At 37.6% G+C, this 23,462-nt stretch overlaps 5 protein-coding genes and 1 pseudogene across 6 annotated transcripts; 2 read left to right on the top strand and 4 right to left on the bottom strand.

Annotated features, from left to right (window-relative positions):
- FDP41_004688 lies at nt 1–1,365 on the bottom strand (annotated as a pseudogene). Its single transcript has one exon — nt 200–1,365. A coding segment is annotated over exon 1 (1,166 nt).
- An 884-nt stretch (nt 1,366–2,249) lies between these two features.
- Nucleotides 2,250–4,112, top strand: FDP41_004689 (uncharacterized protein; the record flags this gene model as incomplete). Its single annotated transcript, XM_044708129.1, has 1 exon — nt 2,250–4,112. The coding sequence occupies one exon, from the start codon at nt 2,250–2,252 to the stop codon at nt 4,110–4,112; it is 1,863 nt and encodes a 620-aa protein (XP_044560726.1).
- Nucleotides 4,113–4,279: 167 nt separating this feature from the next.
- On the top strand, nt 4,280–14,310 carry FDP41_004690 (uncharacterized protein; the record flags this gene model as incomplete). The annotated part of the gene is made up of 3 exons (XM_044708131.1): nt 4,280–12,320; nt 12,412–13,350; nt 13,526–14,310. 3 exons carry the CDS (start codon nt 4,280–4,282, stop codon nt 14,308–14,310), a joined length of 9,765 nt encoding a protein of 3,254 aa, XP_044560727.1.
- Nucleotides 14,311–14,505: 195 nt separating this feature from the next.
- On the bottom strand, nt 14,506–16,792 carry FDP41_004691 (uncharacterized protein; the record flags this gene model as incomplete). Its single annotated transcript, XM_044708132.1, has 3 exons — nt 14,506–15,558; nt 15,853–16,211; nt 16,699–16,792. 3 exons carry the CDS (start codon nt 16,790–16,792, stop codon nt 14,506–14,508), a joined length of 1,506 nt encoding a protein of 501 aa, XP_044560728.1.
- A 789-nt stretch (nt 16,793–17,581) lies between these two features.
- On the bottom strand, nt 17,582–19,099 carry FDP41_004692 (uncharacterized protein; the record flags this gene model as incomplete). Its single annotated transcript, XM_044708133.1, has 1 exon — nt 17,582–19,099. One exon carries the CDS (start codon nt 19,097–19,099, stop codon nt 17,582–17,584), a length of 1,518 nt encoding a protein of 505 aa, XP_044560729.1.
- Nucleotides 19,100–20,934: 1,835 nt separating this feature from the next.
- Nucleotides 20,935–23,425, bottom strand: FDP41_004693 (uncharacterized protein; the record flags this gene model as incomplete). Its single annotated transcript, XM_044708134.1, has 3 exons — nt 20,935–21,935; nt 22,117–22,671; nt 22,843–23,425. The coding sequence occupies 3 exons, from the start codon at nt 23,423–23,425 to the stop codon at nt 20,935–20,937; spliced, it is 2,139 nt and encodes a 712-aa protein (XP_044560730.1).
- Nucleotides 23,426–23,462: the final 37 nt, after the last annotated feature.

Below are 23,462 nucleotides of genomic sequence, written 5' to 3' on the forward strand. Positions count from 1 at the left end.
CCCCAAGCAAACCCAAGCCCAAACCCAAACCCAAGCCCAAACCCAAACCCAAACCCAAACCCAAACCCAAACCCAAACCCAAACCCAAACCCAAACCCAAACCCAAACCCAAACCCAAACCCAAACCCCAAACCCAAACCCAAACCCAAACCCAAACCCAAACCCAAACCCAAACCCAAACCCAAACCCAAACCCAAACCCAAAACCCAAACCCAAACCCAAACCCAAACCCAAACCCAAACCCAAACCCAAACCCAAACCCAAACCCAAACCCAAACCCAAACCCAAACCCAAACCCAAACCCAAACCCAAACCCAAACCCAAACCCAAACCCAAACCCAAACCCAAACCCAAACCCAAACCCAAACCCAAACCCAAACCCAAACCCAAACCCAAACCCAAACCCAAACCCAAACCCAAACCCAAACCCAAACCCAAACCCAAACCCAAACCCAAACCCAAACCCAAACCCAAACCCAAACCCAAACCCAAACCCAAACCCAAACCCAAACCCAAACCCAAACCCAAACCCAAACCCAAACCCAAACCCAAACCCAAACCCAAACCCAAACCCAAACCCAAACCCAAACCCAAACCCAAACCCAAACCCAAACCCAAACCCAAACCCAAACCCAAACCCAAACCCAAACCCAAACCCAAACCCAAACCCAAACCCAAACCCAAACCCAAACCCAAACCCAAACCCAAACCCAAACCCAAACCCAAACCCAAACCCAAACCCAAACCCAAACCCAAACCCAAACCCAAACCCAAACCCAAACCCAAACCCAAACCCAAACCCAAACCCAAACCCAAACCCAAACCCAAACCCAAACCCAAACCCAAACCCAAACCCAAACCCAAACCCAAACCCAAACCCAAACCCAAACCCAAACCCAAACCCAAACCCAAACCCAAACCCAAACCCAAACCCAAACCCAAACCCAAACCCAAACCCAAACCCAAACCCAAACCCAAACCCAAACCCAAACCCAAACCCAAACCCAAACCCAAACCCAAACCCAAACCCAAACCCAAACCCAAACCCAAACCCAAACCCAAACCCAAACCCAAACCCAAACCCAAACCCAAACCCAAACCCAAACCCAAACCCAAACCCAAACCCAAACCCAAACCCAAACCCAAACCCAAACCCAAACCCAAACCCAAAACCCAAACCCAAACCCAAAACCCAAACCCAAACCCAAACCCAAACCCAAACCCAAACCCAAACCCAAACCCAAACCCAAACCCAAACCCAAACCCAAACCCAAACCCAAACCCAAACCCAAACCCAAACCCAAACCCAAACCCAAACCCAAACCCAAACCCAAACCCAAACCCAAAAGTTGATTCGCTCAACATCCAGACAGCACTTCATGTCACTAGCCAACATGTAGCCCATTCAGACATCTACTCAATCATGCTCATTATTTATCTTATCTCACCAAATTCAACTCTCCCACCGATCTTTCGCAACAGTGAATTTTGCGAGTCTGTAGCTCCATATCCACTTCACAAATCAACTTGCTTTAATCTCCATCATGTCGATAAAGACTCCAACCCGATGTTGTACGAAGCAACTAATACTTAACTCCAAAAGAATAAAAAGTTTTTTATAGAAAAACATCAAACGTCTTCATAACCATCCCCATGCATTGTCACAACTTCCCTTCCTTCGTTTGTGGTCGGATTTTCAGTTTGTGCAGTTAATACTCTAAGCAATGGAGCATAATCTGCCATTTTTTGTTCTCGGTATAATGTTCCTTAAAGAAGAACTTGTACACTCTATGAAGAGTGCTTTTTGGAAGGCCAAATAACCTGAACTATCCCAAATTTTGGCTGGCTGGGATTGGTCCATCCCAAATGTTTTGAAACATTTCCATGAGATTTTGGAGTTTCAACGCAACATGGTCTGGTCGTTGCCACGGAAACAGCTCTCAAATGCAAGGGATGTTTTCTTCCCAAATCTCTCAAATTGCGAAGGACGACGGTGTGGCAATTTAATATTGTGATGTTTTTTAGAAAAAAAAATTGAAAACTGAACAAATTCTGAACACAGAGTCATCATTCAGACTTCGTTCAGGAGCACTATCATCTCTCGTCTTTATTGGCTTTTTGCATCCTAAGAGAGATTTAGGGCAGCGCTCATCAACTGCTGTTTGTTGAGATCTCATGTTTTTTCAATCTCAGCATCATTGCATATTCCGATTTTTTAATTTTAAAAACTCATCATCTTTATCATCGTTATGAACATTCCGTTCAGAAAGGATCATCACCATCATCACGATGGAAGTTTTGATCATAACAATCCTGAGAGAACCATCGGTTCATCATCCTACATGTCTGATAGTGGCAGTGGCTTGCTTTCATCAAGTTATTCAAACGCTTCCGATATCAGCAGCAGTATTGGAAGTTATAACAGCGTGAACAGTACCAACTCCTCTTTGTTGAGCACGAGCACGGCAGCAACATGGATGGGAATGAGTCCTCCAAACTATGTGGTTGGTTTCAGCAATCATACTAATAATAACGGTGTCATTTGTTCGACCTCCCCACAACCTAACGGCTGTCAACATCACCACACGAAGAGTCACAGCATGAACAATCCCAACCACATGAACATGAATTGGTCAGGCCACATCATGTTGCCACAGGACCAGAGTCATCAACATGGTTCTCTTCTTTCCAACTCGAATCATCACCAATTCGGCAACCGTACCAGCAACAAAAGCATAGCAGGATCATCCTTTGACTACTCATCCTCCATGGAGGATGACATTTCTCTCATGAATTCTCCAACGAGAGGAGGAAGATCCACCGCTTCAACCTTCAACTCGAGTTTGTTTGGACCTCCTCCTTCCACTCTGCCAGTAGATCTTGAAATTCCCTCTCGTAGTAGTGCAAGTGTTGTTGGCTCGAACAGTTTCAACAAAATGATGGAGAGAGAAGAGAGGGTTGCAAACCTTGATTCCATGTCTTTGCTTAGTACTCATTCTCCCAAGGTGGGTAATCAGCATCATCACCAACATCGTTCTCATCACAGTCACGATGACGGAATCAATGTGAACATGTTCGTAAGGTCTGTGGTTGGAAAGGTGTTGTCTGATGATGTCGAAGAACCTCTCTCCTTCAACAACGTTGGTGGCCAACAGAATCATCACTCGGCTCTTCATCCTCATTACCAACAATCACCTCTTTCCAACAACAATCTAAACTTGTCGCCGCAACCATCCTCTCCATCCTCACGTCGATTCATGTCCATGTCGTGCCCAACTGTTTTGAATTCATTCCAAAGTAGTATTGGATTCCAACTCTTCCAACAACAGCCACCACCTTTACAGCAGCATGACACTAACCACCAGCAAGGAACCAAAAAATCATCATCCATGATGATCGATTATGATTTGATTGAGTCTGTTATTGAAGATGATGATTCTCTCACTAATTTCCACTCATTACAAGGCAAAAAACCTTGTAAATACTTCTTCTCAGCAGAAGGTTGTAAATATGGAGATAATTGCACTTTCCTTCACTCGCTCACTCCAAACATGTTTGACAATGCACCAAATTTTGGAGTTTCAACAACAGCGCCTCCCATTCAACAGCCAACGAATGGAGCCGTGCATGCTTTTTCTTCTCATTTACCTCATGAAAACCATTTCAATCAAAACGGTTTTGTCATAAACATGAATGAGCAACAACAACAACTCAACAAAACAACCAATGCATATCAATACCCCCACATGGTGCAATATCCATCGAATAACGTAGCCATGTCATCCGCTACATCCCATTCACACAGTGGCACCTCTGTAAATAATATCTCCCATGTTTCAAACTCTTCTCAGGTACCACATCAACCTCCTCCGCAACAACAACAAATCTGCCAATTCTTTAAAAAGGGTGAATGTCGTTTTGGAGACAAGTGTCGCAATCTTCACCTTAAAAACAAATCAAAGCTCGATGAACAAACCAAAAAGAAACTCAAAACTATTCGCTGTAGATTCGGAGTCAACTGCCCTTTCGGTCACGAATGTTATTACTTCCATGAGCAGTCTGATTTTGATGATGACACCACCAAACCACCATCTCCCTCAACCCAACAATAATAGAGTAATTTTGTGACAAATGTACATAACATTCTAAATGTAAATAAATTCGCACCCTTCCCACTTCGTAATCAAAACTTGGATACGTTCGTTCGCATTCATCATCCAGACGGCCCGAAATATGGAAAAAACATCAAGCATGTCACGCCTGTCAACTTCTCAAAAAAATGAGTCAATCATCCAATAACAATGAAAAGTCAAAGAGCAGCACTTTTCAACTTCGTCTCAAGAGCTTCTTTTCAAAAGTGTCATCATCTAGCGGAGGATCTTCATCATCGGGAACCACCTCGTCCAATCGTTCACCAAGCTTGGGAAACAATCACAGTCCTCTACAGAACAATGAGATATCTTCTCCAACCACAACCACCACAACATCACAAACTCATACCACCACAACATCCAACAACATTTCCTCCACTAATGTGAATACTTCTCCAAATATTACCATTACAAATGTTCCAACATACTCCACAACCAGCAATCATCTTGACATTCCCTTTCGCAAAAATAGTAATCTGAGTAATGACTCTCACCAGGGTGGTGATCTGAGCTCAGCATCCTCATCAACTGCCACCACCTTGACCAATTCCTCCTCTCTCATTCCAAACCAGCAGCTTTCTCTTCATCCATCATCATCATCACCACAATTGCCCTCTTCTTCGCATTCTCCATCCAAGAGCCAAACGCTACAAAAAAATACTTCTTCTTCACCTCTTGTCAATTATCCATCTAGAGTTTCTTCGGAAGAAGAAGATGGAGAAGATCATCATGTTTTGAAAAGTAATAATGATATCGGAAATGATTGTAGCATCTTGCTTGGATCATCTCCTCAGAAAGGAACGAATTCGATCACTCATCATTCAACACAACCGAGCCAGGATGACCGAGTCAAAAGTTTATTGATACTGAATGAGGAGGAGGAGGAGGAGGAGGAGGATGAGTTGTTGTTGGAACCACCTCCTCATCCGAGAAGTTCCAATGCAGCTCGGAAAACTTTTGATTTTGCATCTTCTGTAGGATCTTCTCAACCCTCTTCTTCTTTCGACAAGTATGGAAGTTTAGGAATTGTTGGCTTGGGAAGTTTAGGAAGTTTACAAAGTAATATCTTACATCATAATGGTTCAGAGGATCATCATTCACCTCAACACCACCATCAGCATGATCAGTCATTCAGCACAACAGCCTCATTTGACTCCAATCGGTCAACACCTCAGGCACATAGTTTTCGATTAGCTCACCGATTGACGTTGGACCCTAATGCAATGAGTCATTTCAAGGATTCTCATCATTTAGATGCATCATTTTCAGATGACGCAAGTACACAAGAGGAAAATTCCTCATCACCAACCCCTCTCAATATTGAAGAAATATTTCAGGTTCAATCGTTGGAAAATAACTCTACAATTTCTATGAATGGTTATGCTGAAACTTTTCTTTCTTCATTTGGAGAGTTTTTATCTTCCAACGAGTCAAAATCATCATCAACAACATTTTCCATACATGGATTGCCCAATGTATTCATGCCACTCAATTATTTGGAAACAACCGGAAATGATCAATCTCTTTACGGATTTACACAACAAAAACATGCAAAGATTCCTCTTTTATCACACCTCTATGAAAACGAAGTTGCAGAATTGCCACTTCATGCAAGAAACACGATTCGTGACAAATTCGAATCAAATTTTCAAGTACTTTTATCCAATTCGAAAAAACAATTTCATCTCTCTAAGAGCACAATGAAAAGGCTATTTCTTCTCCAGTCTAAGAAACATATTGTGGAGGAAAATAAGTGGAGAATGCTCGAGGAAACTTTATTATCAAGAGACATTCGTTATCATAATGATCCAAAAAGTATCATACCTTTGAGCGCACATTTGACTGACTATATATTCCCAAAAGAAAAAGAGAGACCACGGAGTAGATCCAACTCTGGAATTGCAACCTTGAAACCTTATCAACTTGATGGAGATAAGCAAAGAGCTTTGTCACCACCTCCATCTCTGTCTCCACTCTCTCTAACACCTTTACCGAGCCCTTCACTAAACAATGAACCAATGTTTAGAAGAAAGGGTTCTGATGCATTTACAAACTCTCCTAATGACGATACGCATTCAAGTAAGGGATCTACTTATGAATCCAGTGATTCTGATGATGAAGAGCGTGAATACATTACAAGCTTCAATCCAGCTTTAGCGCACGAAATTCCTCACGGATTCCTCTCCACAAAAATTGACAATTTAAAGGAATTTCTGAGAGAATCCAGTGACGAAACGAGCGCCTCCAGAAAAAATGTTAATGTCAATGAGTATAAAACTTGGAAGAAGGAACATTGCATTCTAGAATTTTTAACGGATGAGTTACTGAATACGCAAGAGCTTAAAACAAAAATGTTTCCCTTCTTGTTCAGCTCTAGTGAATGCCTAAAAGATGGCTCTACTGATTTACTCTTACAAAGCTTTGAAGTGATGAAACCAGATATTGACAATAGAGCAAAATTGGTTATTGAGATTGACAAATTTAAGCTCGACTTTATTGAGGAATATTTGAATGGTGCTGGTTTAGAGAAATTTTATGGCTCTATTACACTGTATGAGACCAAACCTCCTGATGGCACACATACATCTGCCGTATCTGGAATCAAGCGATATAGCGAGACGTTCACATTTTCTCTCGCATCAGGTGTGAATAGCAAAAAGGCATTGTTTTATTTGAGTCCTCAAAATCTGCCTAATTATGTTGGTCAAAAGCCAAAGGAGAAAGTCTATGTGTTGTTGCGACTTTTCAGAAACTTTAGAGGGAATTACACAAAACATTTTGATGATCTTTATATTAAAGGAAAGCAGGCGATAAGACCAGGAGACAAGATTACCAATGTCAATGAATTGAAGGAAATGAAGGCCATTCGAGCTGTAAAACCAAGCTTTTTTGAATCATTGAAAGACGTCTATGCTCCATTTGCTTGGTCTATTGTCGAGCTGGATTCCATGCTTTCATCCTTGCCAGCATTGCAATTTCCAAGTCTGTATGTGGACTATGAGGGACTGTCAAATCAATTTCTTGTGAAGAATATTTATAATGTACCTGCAAAAGTGGTGGGTGACGTGAATGATGAAAAGCTGTTCGAGGTTTATTTTGCCAACAATTTGAATCAATCCTCAAATCTAGTTGAGCTTTCTACGACTGAAACGGGATTTTCGCAAAACTTGACCTTGCTTCCATCAAACACAAATCAGGTAGAAAAGGCAGTTCTCAACAACTCCAAAGACATTGTTAAGCAATTGTCAAAAACAATACTTCGTAACATTCCAAGTCAGTTCTCGTTCAAAGTTTCATTGATAACACCTAACAAAGTTAATACTGCTACAAGATCTCTCTACGGAAAAGAAAAGCAATATCAATATGTGCAAAGAAAATACCTTCCAGAGAATAACTTGCTGGTACTTCAAAAAGAGCCCACAACTATTGAACATGGTGCTGATAAAAAATCAAAGAGACAACAAAAAGATCTTGATACAAAGGAACCTTTACAGACAGATCTTCCTGTGACAGAAATGGAACAATTTTATTCCTCTGATACTATGCCAGAAACTACTTTCAGACATTTCAATTTGAGAAATGATCTCTTTATATACCCTCTCAGTGGTTCATTTTCTAAATTTTCTGCCAAACATGACAATGTTTATCTCACAATATCACTCTATGACAATGATACCAGTTTCTCATTCAATACCATGGAACAAAGAAGTAGAAACATATTTTCCAAGCCATTTTCTGGTGATAATCCAAGTAGCCGTACCCACGAGGGAGAATGTGTCTCGGTTTCTTTGAAGGCTGAAAAACCTGAATTTAGTGGTGAGATTAAATGTGCTGTACCCTGCTATTATCCTTCCGAAGGTGAAGATAGCAGACAACATTTAGTGTTCAAATTTTACAATGTACAACACAAGGAGTCAGTTCAACAGGGAAAGAAAGGAGATACAGACTCGAGTGTGATACAGTCAAAAACACTATTCGGAATTGCTTTTTTGAAAATCTACAAAAAAGTAACCACCTCTATCGACAAGAAGAAGGTTATTCTTAAAGATTTAATTAATGGAGATTTTGAATTGCAGGTTTTCAATGTGTTGCACATTCCAAACTCCAACTACTTACGTCTTTGTGATGAAGTTATTGATCCTTCCTTGTCACATATCAAGTCATCTGGAACTTTCAAAGTAAGAATTATGCCATACAGCTTTATTTTCCCAAATATTGCTCTCTCATTTCCCTATTCGACCTCGAATGTGATCAATTTATTCTTGTTAAAATTTTTTAGATTGGTTAACAATGGTGGCATTCCACCCCTAGAAGAAATATCTGACGCGTACAAAACACTAGTTCAAACCTATGAGTATGAGAAGCAAGTAGTAATGAACACTATATGGTTTGAAATGCACAATTTATATCTACCCATGATCATTAACACGTGTTTAGAATGGATTATTGACTCGTTCGATCTGAACAAGAATTATGCAGCAGAACTTTGGAAAATTATTTTATTCTTTATTGAGAAGTACAATCAACACTCCGCATACACCGCAACAGTACTTACTATTTTCCAGAAATATCATTTCAGACTCTATGCTGAAAAGGAAAAAAATGTGGCCATCAAGCTTTTACTTTCATTTGTTGAGAGTATCAGAGTTGAGAATACCAGACTCGGTACAAAAGGCAATATTTTTGAGGAATTATTCATTAGAAATAACCAAATTTTGTTTGGTCTTTTTTTGAAAGCAATGACATGTTCCATGATCGATATGCCCGTTCCAAATTCAATGTTAGAATCGAATTTTGACAATTCTCATTTATTATCCAAAATAATGATGTCTTCTATTGAACAGTTTACAGTGATGGTTCTTGAAGTTGCCGAGAAGTTGGCATATGGCAAGACTGAAAAACACGGTACCTTGAGAATATTTTTGAAGAATTTTTCGACTTTCTATGCTCACTTGGTTTCAATATTTGGATCAGATATTGGCAGTTCTGTATTGCAATCGCAACCTCTTGATGGAGAGCATAATGTATACAAGCTGTTGGCAAAGCAAGATATTTTACAATTCTTTTTACGCTTTGTTGAATCAATTGGATACTTCCCATCTCTTTTCAAGGTTAAAAATAATGAAACTATGACCCCTTCCGCAGATAACAAACGAGCAAGAGAATTGTCTAATTTGGCTGCAGAGCTTCAACTCATAATGCTGAGTGAATTGTTACTTCATTTTCCTGCTTTTGAGCTTTCATTGCCACCTTCTATTCCATTTATTGAATCAATAATTTTGCGTGACAGCTTCAAAAGTATTCAAAGTTTTCGAGACATTCACCACTTTGTTTTTTCATCATTTGCAGAATACTTTATCAGGTGTGTTTATTTGAATGAGGATAAGGATCAGCGAATGAAAGCAATTATTCTGTTCAAGGAGTATGTGGAGAAAGTGAGTAGAGAGTGCACCACCATGCAGCATTCAGAAGAATCTCATCCAATTACAAAGCCTGAAAAACTTTCAGAATTGCGGGTTCGAATTTTCACTTCTCAATTTTTACTAGAGTTGTTTGCTAAACACATGATTGATCTTTTACCCGAATGGAAGAAAAATGCTGATTCCAATCAGAAGAAGATTACTCTTGCTATTGAAGAGTTGAAAAGAAAAATTGCCCAAGTGGAGAGAGACAAACTTAGTATTGCAGAGTCTGCTAAACAAGCTTACAAATCCAAGAAGGAGCCAGAAAAAAAGCTTCCTCATCTCGAAGTTCAATTAATCACTCTCAAACAACTATTGGCTTCAAAGGAAAAGCAATTACTTGAAGAATTTGAGGCAACAAAAACTGAAAAACGTATGTTCCTCTCAATATTCATACAAACAATCACAAACTGTGATGAGAAAATACTGAGAGCTCTATGGAAAATGAATCCTGAAGAGACAGACTACAATGCAGAAAATACCATTCATTTTGGCTCAAAACTGTTGATGACCTTCCAAATGTGCTTACAAAGCTTTGAGTACAATGGATACACACCATTATATCATTTTTATGAGAGAGTTTTTTCCAAGCAAACAACAATGAGCCAGAGTTCTTCTTCCAGTACTGGAAACACCAAACAAACAAATCCAACATTAACAACAGCTCACAGCAGTTCAAGCAGCATTTGGAAAGCAGGTTTGACACGATCCCAGACTAAAAATTCAGCCAAAATCAGCTTGGATGGACAAGGAAGCGAAATTCAAATGGATGATTCCAAGTCTAATTCTGCTAATTCTTTAGTCATGCATGTTTCCAAGTCAGATTTTATTGAGAGAAAAATTAATATGGAAAGACATATCTCGCATGAAATGGGTACAATTATTTTCCAAATGTTTTTAAAGTTTATGGAAGACAATAGTGGTTATATTGAAAATTCACTTCCAAAGGGAAGTATTGATCCTAAACGTTTACCTCCTCTTGTCGAGAATATTGTAAGAACTGTTCTCAACTTTTTACGTTCAAATCTCAGCGAGACTCTTACTGTATCAGTACTCATGTACATGCGACATGCACTTTGTCAACATCCATTTACTTCCGTTTTCTATCATCCACAATCTGAATATGGCCTTCTCGTTGCAGAGGAACTTCTTAGACTTAGCCATTCAAAATTAGGATCTATTAGAAAGCATGCTTCTGCTTGTTTTTACTTGTGGATACGTTTCTGTTTTGAGGAAAACAAAGGTATGACAATTCCTCAAATCATGACAACACTTGCACTTTCAAGAAGACTTCAAACATATACCAATATTAGCAGCTTACAAAATATTTTGACAAATGATGCGGTTGATTCATTCGACGACTCTCAAGTTTCGGATGCTCTTCGTTTCATTGAAGAATGTATCAAAATGTTGCCTTACTTTGCTCTGAAAGATGAGGCCGCACCTGGATCAAAATTCTTCAAGATACGAAACAAGTATGGAAAACTAAAAGGCCAAGACGATTTGGAAAATCCAAGTCTTCCACTTGACAAAATTGGAACGGATAAAAAACAAGAGCAACCATCACAGCAAGCTTCAATCATGGACTTGTCGAAACAAAAAGGAGAGAGGTTCCATAATGCAATGGTTTTCTTCAAGAAGATTGAAACAAAGGCAGACCAAAAGAAACATGGACAAAAAGTTCTTGAGATTTATGAACATTTTCATGAATTTCTTGCTGAACTGTCAAGAAAATTGTTGAATTTAGTTCAAGATACCATGGCTATTCGAGCCACAATGATCAAGAGAAAACAAAGTTCTATGGAAGAAAGTTTTACGTATGACCCTTTCAAGACTGAAGAATTACTTTACAGAATTTCAGAGAATTATTCAAAGCTTCCCGAACTGAGATTGGCTTGGCTTGAACAATTGGCTTCTTATCACAAGAGTCTTAACCAATATGAAGAGTCTGCTCATTGTTATTTGAGAATATTATCACTTGTTTTTGATTATTTAGATCATGCCAACCAAAGATTTAATTCAAAGCATGATGTTTCATTGTTGGATATTTTACCTCTTTCACAATTTTATAGTATTTCTCCAATGTTGAATGAATTTAAATCGAATCAAACAGGTTTTCAGACTCAAACACTCCTCGGAGGAGCCAACACTCAGTTGGATTACATGTCCGATCATTCTATTGTGAAGTATATTTTGAGAGCTATTGATTGTTTGGAGTTATCTGAGTGCTATGAGCATTGTATTTTATTGTACAAGATGCTCATTCCAATATTTGAATCAAAATATGCAAACTATGGTCAACTTCATGCAATTTATGAAAGACTTACCCAGCTCTATAAGAAATGTGCCTCATTCCAAGCTTCTGCAAGTGCCACTGGAATCACAACTTCTGTTCCGAGCTCTCCAAGAAATAACAGCTCTGCTTCTGAATCAAACGATGCTTCAAGCTTGCTTGCGAGATTATCGTCGTTTTCTTCTTTGAGCTCTTTAACCATGAAAGTTGACACAACAGAGACAGACACACGAGTTTATAGCTTTTACTATCGTGTGAAATTTATTGGACGAGCATTTGGAGAGCTTAATGGACAAGTATTCATTTACAAAATGCCAAAACTATTCAAGCTTTACAAAATGAAGAATAAGATGATTGAAATATATGGAAAAGATATTGAGGTAGTTTCAAAGGAAGAAGAAGGAATTACCAATGGTATGTGACATTAGTATTTTTTTTGTGGATTGTTAACGGTGAATTCCCTTTTTTATAATTATTATGCATTTCTTTTATAAAAATTTCAAAGTAGAATCTGAAGATGATTTGTCTTCCATGTCTGGAGAAAATAAGAAAATCATTCAAATTAACCATGTCAAGCCGTTCTTGCCAACAGTAGAACAAATGAAAGTTCTAAAGAGAAAATTCGATGATCTGAACCGAATCAATAGCTCTTCGTTTGGAGTGAACAGTGCACCAAGTTGGAGAGGTGGATTGGAAAGAAAAGTCATGGGCAAAAAACCAATGCATACCTCAAGCACTTCCAAGCTTCCAACAATACTCAGTGACAGCTTGAGTCCAAGATCTCGATCTAGCTCCAATCCAAAAATAGAACTATCCTTACTTAACTTCAATGATCAATCTAAAAAGTCAACAATTTCTCCAATGACACCAACTTCACCTACCAACAGTTCTCCCTCTGATAGAGCATTGTCACCTTCAAAAGTTACAATTCCCAAACTAAATTTATCCAAGCCCTCCTCGTCAGGTGAGGCATCATCGACTTCTTCTTCAAATAGTGGCATGACTAGCAGCTTATCGAATAGCAATGCATTTCAAGAGTTGGAAAGATTTCTGTATGATAGAACTCTATCTTTGACATTTTTCATTCCTCGAGAGACAGAATTTGAACGTAACATGAATATCAATCAATTTTTCTATGAATACTCGGTCAGCAAATCGAAAAATGCAGACATCACACAAACAGAGAAGAAAAAGATTGTCATTACCACAGAAGAATATTTTCCCAACGTCACAACCAGGGTAAAAGTAGTGGAAGAAAAAGTTTTCACATTATCACCTATCGAAAATTCCATAGAAATGATTGATACACAGGTGAAGAAATTGGAAGGAGCAATGAATTTAATTCTTTCAGGAGCTGTTGGAGATGTCTCACACTACAATGTATTGGCAAATTTATTTAATCATTCTGTGGTGAATACGTCGTCATCATCCACAAGCGGAGCTAGTAATTCATCAAATCTTACGAGCAACAACTCGACACAGCACAAACGTCGCTCAACAGTTGGTAACAATATGGTAATTAATTTAAATATCACTAGTTCCTTGGGCAACATTCCATATTTGAATGAAATGAACATTACACCACATACATTATCAAACCTCCAAACTGATTTTACAAGGTAGTGTACAAGCACGAGTTGGTGAAGGCCCAAAGAAAGTAGTTGAGGCCTTCCTTAACAAGGAGTACAGAGAAAACTGGAAAAAGTACAACACAGCACAAAGCGATTTGGTTGAGAGATTGAACGAGAGATGCTTCAGATTTTTATTATTGTGTGAAAGAGGTGTCAAGCTTCATTCTCTCATGATTCATTCACAAGCTCCATCAGCATCAAGCACCAATAAGGACCGAGTGTTACATGCCGAGTTAGAAAAGGGATACCACGAAGTGAAAGCTTTGTTTGAGCATTATCTTGTTGTTCCACGGGTGAGAACATTCATCTCAAATTCATCATCGGGTACCATTTCCCCACCAGAACGTGTCACCAACCTGAAAAACAAGGACAGTTCTTATGCGGTAGAGACATATTTTGATATTAGTTTGCAAGATGCACTTAATTATCCTGAACTTTTCTATAAGCACAATAATGTGCCATATTCTCTTATTCAAACTGTAATGGGAAAGACCGTAAGTGGTGGTGGAACGAGCGGTTCCAATAATATTGTCCACCATCAGCACAACAATTCTGATGCATCATCACAAAATTCAATGTTATTAACAGAAAAGGATCTAAGCAATAGCTGCAATAACATGTCTAAAATAGGTTTCCAGAACAGATTGTCCATTCCTTCCACGAAAATGAAAGAATATCTGGAGCAATTGGGAAGTGTTGATTTCGATCGTCAGGAGAGTAAGATGGTGAATGAAGTGCTCTCTCGCTCTTCAGTTGACCGTACGAACTACTAAGATCCTTATATCTTGTGCATTTTCCACTTGCCGTCTTTGTCATTACCTTATTAGAAGATGATTTAAAACCATTACCGTGGCATGCTTGAACATAAACTCACACTATGCTTGAGGCATACGTGAAAATAAATTAAGGTTTATTGTTTCATTCGGCTCTGCATCACAACAAATTGTGCGAAAAAAGATATTCCTTAGTTAAGGAAAATCGTTATCAGATTCTTCCATGTAATCGTTATCGGATGTGAGAACGCTATCCTCACCATAATTATTGCTACTAGGGTGTAGTTGATTGGTGGTTCCTTTCTTACCACCTCCAAGATAGTCCATGTCATCGATTTCTTCTTCGTCTCCATCGTCATCGTCACTCTCAAAATCATCTTCGAGTTGATTAGGATGATGTGATTGATTGTGGTGGTGTTGATGTTGTTGCTGTTGCTGTTGATAGTAGGCAGCGTTGGCCTGTTGTTGTTGAACTGCTGTTGAAACTGGAGGTTTCATTGCTGTTTGAAGTTCATAGAAGGTCATTAATTCTTCACGGTCACTGGAGTGATCATAATTTTTCACAATTTCATCATAGAGCATGTGTCGAATCACAGGAATACTTGTGGCTTCATTTTCAAAACTGTAGTCAAATGTTGATGTTGCAAAATCACATTCATTAAATGTGTGAATATCTTCAAAGTATGGATGTTCTAATGCTTCATAGGCAGAGATTCTTTGTTTTGGTGAAAAGCAGAGTAATTTTTCTAGCAAATCAATGGCCTCAGATGTGGCATTTGGATATAATTGTGCAAAATCTAATTTTGATTTCACCTTAATTTGCTGAAGAATATTATAACTAGCATCCGATAGCTCAATTCCATCAAAATCTTTCTTTTCTTTGGGTGTTCCAATCACATCGAATATTTTAACAATTTGATCGTATGATGATGTTCCTCTAAATAGAGGTTCTCGTCCTAAGAGTTCAGCAAATATACATCCCACACTCCACAGGTCCACTTCCTTTCCATATGTTAAAGATTGAAGAAGTAGCTCTGGAGCTCTATACCATCTAGTTACAACGTATTCTGTGAGTTTTGGTTTTGCTTTTTGTTGTCCTTTGAAAACTCCTTTTAACATTGAATCGGAGGATTGTGAGGATCCATTATTACCATTGAGAGGATTGGTTCCGTCGTTGTATCCACGAGCTAGTCCAAGATCGCATATTTTTATATTACAATCGCTGTTGATCAATATATTGCTTGGTTTCTGGTGCATGGTTTTGTTGTAAAATTAAAGGTTGATGTTGAAATATATTAGATCATGTTGTGATAGTGTTTTGAAGTGACATGATGTTAATTGGCAGTTAAATTGTTTTTATGTCATAGTTTGTGTGAAATTATGAATATTTTATCGAATAGGACAATATTCGTGACGATATAGATCCGTCATGTGTCATTTGTTAGAAAAATCCGATATGGTAATATTATCATATCAAAGCAAGTCGCCATTAACATCATCAGCTCAAGTCACCATTGTACACGATATTTCGGATCTACTTACTAAATCTCTATGAATGACATTTCCACTGTGGATGTAATTTACAGCTTTCAGTATTTGATACATGAAGAATTGTATATGGTCGTTGGTTAATTCTTGTGGAGATTGAATAATAGTTTTCAAATCGGTATCCATCAAATCTGTATACATGTAGAGTTCAGTGTAGGTATCCTTGTCGGGAAAGGGCAATTGAACATGTTTCAAATCAATGACATTCGGATGTTTGAGAAAGCCAAGAATTTTCACTTCACGCAACAAACGAACAGCAAAGATGTGATGATCAAAACATCGAATGACTTTCTTGATGGCAACCTTGGTATTGGTTTGTGTATCCAGGGCGCTACAAACAATGCCATAGGACCCTGTTGAAGTTATGATGAACAAACGCACATATTGTGATGATGATGGTGGAGTGATGAAAAAGGCCAACACCACATTTATAAATTGCCATACAATGAAGAAACGTGTGATATTGAAAAGATCAAAATCCATTATTATTGTTGTCGATCGTGATGATGTTGTATTTGTGGAGCCATTCGCGTGTCCCGATGTTGTTGTTGTTGACACCAATATGTGTGAAATTACGTGAATCCCATTCACGAGAAATGTATAATATTGTATTTGTTGTTGCAGTGATGTAATAGTTTGTTGCACATCGTGTTGTTGATTAACATATTCATCCGGAGTGATCCATCAATGTTGATCGAAAATTTAGTCATATCATCAAGGATCGGAATGAAAATATTTCCGTAAATTATCATCCAAGAGTCAATTACAATGATCGCAATTAAATTTAATTGTTGTTGGGATCATGAGATGATTTATTACATGTATCATGAGTCGACTCACCTTTTCCAATGACATTCAAATCCTGATATCGATCAGGAACGTGAAAGTTGATGCCATACTGAGCCTCGATCTGCTGTCGAGAGTTGGGCTGCATATTTTTTTTAATGAAAGTGGAAAGCGTTCTTTAAATTGTTTGGGAAACTTCTTTTGCAAGACTGTGTAGGTCAATACGTAGGTGAGAATCATTTGTGCGTGTTGTAAGGGAACGACTCAAATTGATGTATGAATGGTTGGGGAAGAGAGAAGGATCAACATGATATCGGAACCTTCTCTAACCCTCAGAAGAATTTTTTTGTTCACCCAAATTTGAATAGATTCTCCTTTATAGGCGACTAAAGTTCTTGAATGATGATTCTGTAACTCCCTAATTCTACACCTTTAGAATAATCCAAATTTCATTTCAGTAATGTTACTTCTTGAATTCATTGCTTGAAAATGAATGAATAAAACATTGAGGATGATTAGTGTTTGTTGTGGCAAGAATTCATTTTCTGTTCACAATTTTTGAATCTCTTGTTTAGAGTGTCAGTTTTTTACTTTGATCGAGATATCCAAAAAATCTGTCCTTTTTATATGAGGGTGAGCTTCTTCTTTCAATTTAAAATAAAAAGACAGCATAAGGCCAAAATGTCGCTTGTGCATTCTTCCAAGGAACAGAATAACCTGAAAAATGTCTGGATTATGGAAGAAGGGTTTGAAACTTGCAAGGTGATTTTTAAAGCTCCCGGGATGTAATTCAAAGTCATCAGGAAGAATAATATCACAGGTATTGGAAGGTTCTTCTTTCAAGTAATGATGAGACAAATCCCCGTCAAGAAAACCTTCAAATACGGATTCTTCTGTCAAAACAGTGCCATCAAAAGTATGGAGGTTGGGGTCATTTTCAGATTTTCTCTGGTAATCTAAAGGATACACTCTTTCTACTTTTTTTACAAGTTGTGTCGAATACAAACCAAGCTGTATGATTGTCCTTCAGCAATTCTTGAAGGCATTTGGTTTTTGAAGGGTTAATGTCAGTCTTTGCATAGGCAAGGATCAAATATTTTGTTGTTGTTAATTGACATGGGCAAGACCAATCAAAAGAATGGAAGTATTGATCAAAATTTGTAAAATCGACTTGTTCTATGTTGATTGTATCACCATCTTGGACTGTTATTCTGGAAATATCCTTAATACCTCCCCCAAAATGAACCAAGTAGGTTTCATTGTGACTTTCCGTTCTCATTTCCAAAATGTCATGAGTATAAGAATATTTGCTATCCATAACAAGAGGTGCCTCCTTTTCCACCTCAATCTCATCATAATCATTAATAGAAACTGTTACATATGTTAAATTGTACGTTAACAATTGAATTTTTTGGTTTCTAGTTGGACTGTGGATTAGGAAATTTCCAAAACTACCTGAGTTCCATTCCACATATTTATCATACTGAACATGCAATTGAAGCACAACAGATTTTTCAACATCATCCTTATTCAATGCAAAGAGAAGGTAATAGGATTCCGCATTACCATACAGCATTATAAACCTTAACTGGTCATCAGTACGATCTATCATAATCACATAGGAATTGTAATCAATAATATCAAAAGATGACATCTTGGACTGCAGACTGGAAGATGTCTCATTACTCTTTTCTCTCTCCCCAACACTCTCTTCCTCTGTTTCCTCCTCTTCTTCTTCGTTTGCTTCCTCGTATTCTTCCTCTTCATCCGCAGTTCGCTGTCGCTTAATCTTTAAGGGTACAATTCTCTTCTCATCTAACACCATTCCCAACTTTCCCAATTTGATCAAACAAAAGGAACCTCTAAGAAAGACATTAGCTCCTTCCAAAAACACTAACAAATAGGCAGGTCTTGCGTTACGTTGATAATAAGGCACTTCAAATCCATGACAATCACCAATCCCGCATGCACAAAAGTATTCCCCAGTGTTTCTTTGGTAAATGATGGCAATGGGTTTTGAAATCCACCAATATATGGAGTGCCTCATATTATAATTAATGAAGTAATTATGATAAAAGTGATCGGGATCAAAGGGATCAACATAATCCTCTTCTTCATTCTCTGCATCTTCTTCTTCCTCGTTCTCATCCTGAGTGGGAATTTCCTTATTATTGGAATAGCATCGATCATCAATATTTACTGTGTGTTGAACTTCATCATCATCATTATTATCACTAAATATTTTATTCAAGAACTGTTCTTTACCATCATCATCTGATTGTGGTTGTTGGTTCATCTTCTCTTCATCTTCCTTTTGAGCCACCTTCATGAAATACTCATATCCGAATTGAGAAATATTTGAAGGTTGATTTAAAAGGACCTCCCGAGTAAAATCCCTAACGGTTTCCTCTAATTGGGGAGGGAAGTTCAAATCCTTTCGAAAAAGGTTGGACATTTTTTGAAGGAAGACGGGACAAAAAAATGTCTGAATCGCGAACGACGTGGCCGAGCTTGTGAACGCCTTAGCAAGACATGAGCAACAATTTGAAACTCTCGAGAACAATCTTCAAAAATTACTAGACCTATTAGGCATAACCCCTCCTACTCCACCTGATAAGCCTAAAAATATCTCGGAATCGAAAGTGACAGCAAAGCGCCCAAGTAAACCAACCTTACTTCCGAAAGATAATTCCGAACCAACACATTCCAAGCCGATAAGTCAACCCAAGCAACCGATAATGACAACTCATGAACACTCACCCAATAATCAAATCAAAGAGTGAACAAATGCCAACAAAACATTAAACGACACCTCCAAGAACTAAGGTGAAGAATTGGATAAAGGAAGAATTGATAGAAAACAACAAGGTAGAAGTGCCGTTGTTCGATTTTGAGAAGATGAAACGTAAGTAATTTGGATAATTGAAACACAGTTAAGTATAACTTTAGAACTGCAATTGGTAGCCTCAAATTACATTCCAGACAAATATATATATGTCAAAATTCTTTCGAAGGCCGAACCACAACATATTTTTAAGAATTCTTCGATCATTTACTTCAACTTTACAAATGGATTTGTTTTGCAAAATGATGTTGAAAGAGATTGCAGTATTATTTCTTCATCAGAAAAAACATGGATTGATTTTATTTCCATCATTCTCAGGAACGTTATTGGAATCCGATATCAGATTTGAACCAACTGGCTACCAAATAACAACTGTCCCATTACCATCATTGTGACAAGAGGATGTCGAAGCTATTATGAAAGAGCAAGAATTGACAGATTTCTATACACCACAATATAAGATGTTTTGGAGTATCATTGGTGTTGTGCCTAGACATTTAGAATGGGCAGTTAGAGAAGCCAAAGAAATTAAAAACAATACAACAATGCCATTAGACAAAAAAATAAGCAATATTTACAGCAATGTTGTGAAAGTGGTGTACATTTCGGAATACCACTTCTTGCTATTGATAAACTTTCAGAATCAAATGAGAAAATTCCAAAAAGCTTATTCAACCACTTTATTTTTACTTCAACAAAACCGGATTGGGAAAAATTCGAAGAGCTATGTTTGAAAACAATTACCTGCAAACTGAACTATATTCTCAAATTGAAACCAAATAAGGCTATATCTACTTTTTCTGTAGGTGATCTTTTTCAAGGAGCACATATGCCATCAATTCTCTCGAAAAGAAATTAAGAGCTAAGATTGATGCAACTTATTTCAGATATAATGAAACTGATAAATCAATATCAACAAACCAAATAACCAATAATATAGTCACGAAGGCAAAAAAGAATGAAAAAGGAATTGATGGTTTTTTGCCAGCATTTACTTCGGATGGCAAAAAAAATTATTTGTGACACAAAATAAGTTTTTGAATGATGATTCACAATCAAGAACATTAGAACCCAAACAATTGGGAGGAATATTATAAGGATGCATTATTGAAAATTTCAGACTATGAAGTTTATGTCATTATTTTCACAAGAAAAAAGTCTCTGGCAACACTGCCAACAATGTAAAAGAAGGAATAATTCCAACCACACCAGCTCGAGAATGCTCGAAATTAATTTTGGTTTCTGGAGACTGTTTTGATGCCTTTTTCCATCCATTTATTGCCAATATTCTTAAACATTAGTTTGTCGTTTTGGAGCGACCGAGAAAATGACCCAGTTTAATATGAGAGTGATGAATCTGGATTAATAGATGCTGACATTTATAATTTTTATCAGACTGTCAAATTTCAAATTTCAATGAATTGGATTAATAAAATTCATACCAATTAAAATCGACTGACATCTCTTCCAAAAAGTGTTGTTCGAATCCAATCTGAAGCCAAACAATATCGATTCTTCCAAGAAACTTGTTTTGAGAAATAAGCAGCTCTATAAAGCCACCAAGTGGTGAAACCACCCATTTTCATAGCACCTAAATCTGCCACAGCGTGATTACTTCCAATATATGCAAAATATCCCAAATGTTTGTACATGAATGGTGGAAGTGTTGTGTTGTTGTCTTCTTTTTTTTCCTCGATTTGATTTAAGCAATCAGCCAAATATTTGCCTTGACGTGATGCCACTTGAGCAGTCAAAGGCAATGGAGAATAATATTCATTATCAATATGTTCCAATAATGCTTTAAATTCTTCCTTACTTAACACTCCATCGTGATTGATGTCTGCCTTTTCAAAAAGATTTTTCAATTTTTGATTAATAATCACAAAATGTGGATATTCTTTTTCTTTCTTTTTGATGAGAGCTTCTAATTCTTCGAAGGTTAAAATTCCATCATGATTAGTGTCTGCTTCTTCGTAGAAGGATTCATATTTCTTGATGAGTTGAGGTTGTTGAATTTTGCTGCAATCACCGATGGCATAGACATTTTTCAAACCAATCACTTGCAGGTATCCATCAATGACAAGTGACTTTTCATTCTTTTGAGCTGGAAATTTGTCAACAATGGTTTTGACAAGTGGCACTTGTGAAACACCAGTAGTCCAAATACAAACACTAAAAGGAAGTGAATAAGGTTCTGATTTTGTTATTTCATCAACCTTATTGGCAACAAGTAAATCCTTTTCTCTCACTTCAATGACTCGTGCATTCGTTCTCACATCCACATGATTAAGCTTGAATTGTTTTTCAGCTAATTCAACAATTTTGGTATCATACATGTTGAGAATGTGATCAGAACTGTGAATCATGACAATCTGAATCTTGTCTACAATATCTTTGGGAAATAATTTGTTCACGTCTTGTTTGATGAAATCCACCAAATAACCAGCTATATAATGAGTCGGCCATGAGAGTTGAATGTTGAAAACATGGTTTGTGAAATTCCAACAAGATGACAATCATTTTTTTGACATGTCAATACCAACACATGTAAATTACCAAACATTCAAATGATCCAATCACAAACTAATGTCAAAAAATCACTCACATTTTCACACACACGCACATACCTGTTTCAATTCCTGTTGGTCCTCCTCCCACCACAACAATCTTCAATGCATTTCTTCTCTCCTCTTCTGTCAAATGAGGTAAACAAGCAGATTCCAATGCATCCAACAATCGTTCTCTCAATACTTGAGCATGTTCAGGTTGTTTCATTGGAACAGAAAATTCTTCAACTCCCTTCACTCCAAAACTATTGGGTTGAGCTCCCACAGCAATCACTAATTTGTCATATTTCAATTCAAATTCATTGGCTCCATGATGAGCATGTTCGACAACAAAATTGGACATGTCTTTACATTTGACAGTTTGTGACACGGGATCGACATCATAACATTCTGCTTCGTAATATTCAATCATTCCATTGGCATTGAGTTGTTTTTTACGTTTTCGTTCCAACACGCGACGAATGGGTTCAATAATCGATTGCAAGGAAACAGTGCCGACCAATGCGGAAGGTAGCATGGGTGTGAATAAAAAGTAATTCCGAGGAGAAACGACATAGACGTCGTAAAGATTAAGGTCAATGTCACTAATCAAGGATACACTTCCCCATCCACTGCCTGTCAAGATTTGAAACCATATATTGATGGACATGGTTACAGTGTTTAAATATTGATATTAATAGCACCATATTTACAATCAATATTAAAGGAATTGATCATTCCATGTTATGATTTTCACAACAACAAGTTGTTGATCCAAAACCAAAGTTTTCATATTATTTGACTTACCTAACACCACCAACTTCTTCTTTCCACTCCCATGATGTTCATTCACAATCCCATGACTGGTACGAGGTGTGAGAGTGGTTGCAGCTGAATCCTGAACAGACAATAACGAGGAATGACGTCCATCTTGATCATCATCATTCATCACAACAAACGCACAAATTCCAACACCAATGCCAACGAGTGACAATGCGAGTGTTTTTCTTCCTAAATGAATCTTTTGAGAATCGTGGTGGTGGTGATGATGATCAAAATTCTCATCTCGGAAGATTGTTTCTTTCTGATCTTTCCAAGAGGATGAACAGGAGGATTGACTTGTGGAAAAGAAACGACATTGAAGAGTCATTGGATCGTGATGAAAGGAATGATGATGATCGTTCATGAGGAGAGAATGAGTCAATAATGAGGATCCATTGATCATCATGATCGATCCATGTTGTTGCTGGGAGGAATTGTCTCCTCTTCTGGTTGTTGTTGTCCATGATGAATGATCGTGATTCTTCAAGGTTTGGAGGAGCGATTGTGCTGCTGGTGGCTGACGACCACCAGTTCGAAGAGAACAAATCTTGGAGTGGAAATGTTTCATTTTTTTGTTTTTTTACCTTAAATGAATATTGGTGATT

This window comes from Naegleria fowleri (assembly GCF_008403515.1).
Source record: "Naegleria fowleri strain ATCC 30894 chromosome Unknown tig41, whole genome shotgun sequence".
NCBI classification, from domain to species: Eukaryota; Heterolobosea; class Eutetramitea; order Acrasida; family Naegleriidae; genus Naegleria; species Naegleria fowleri.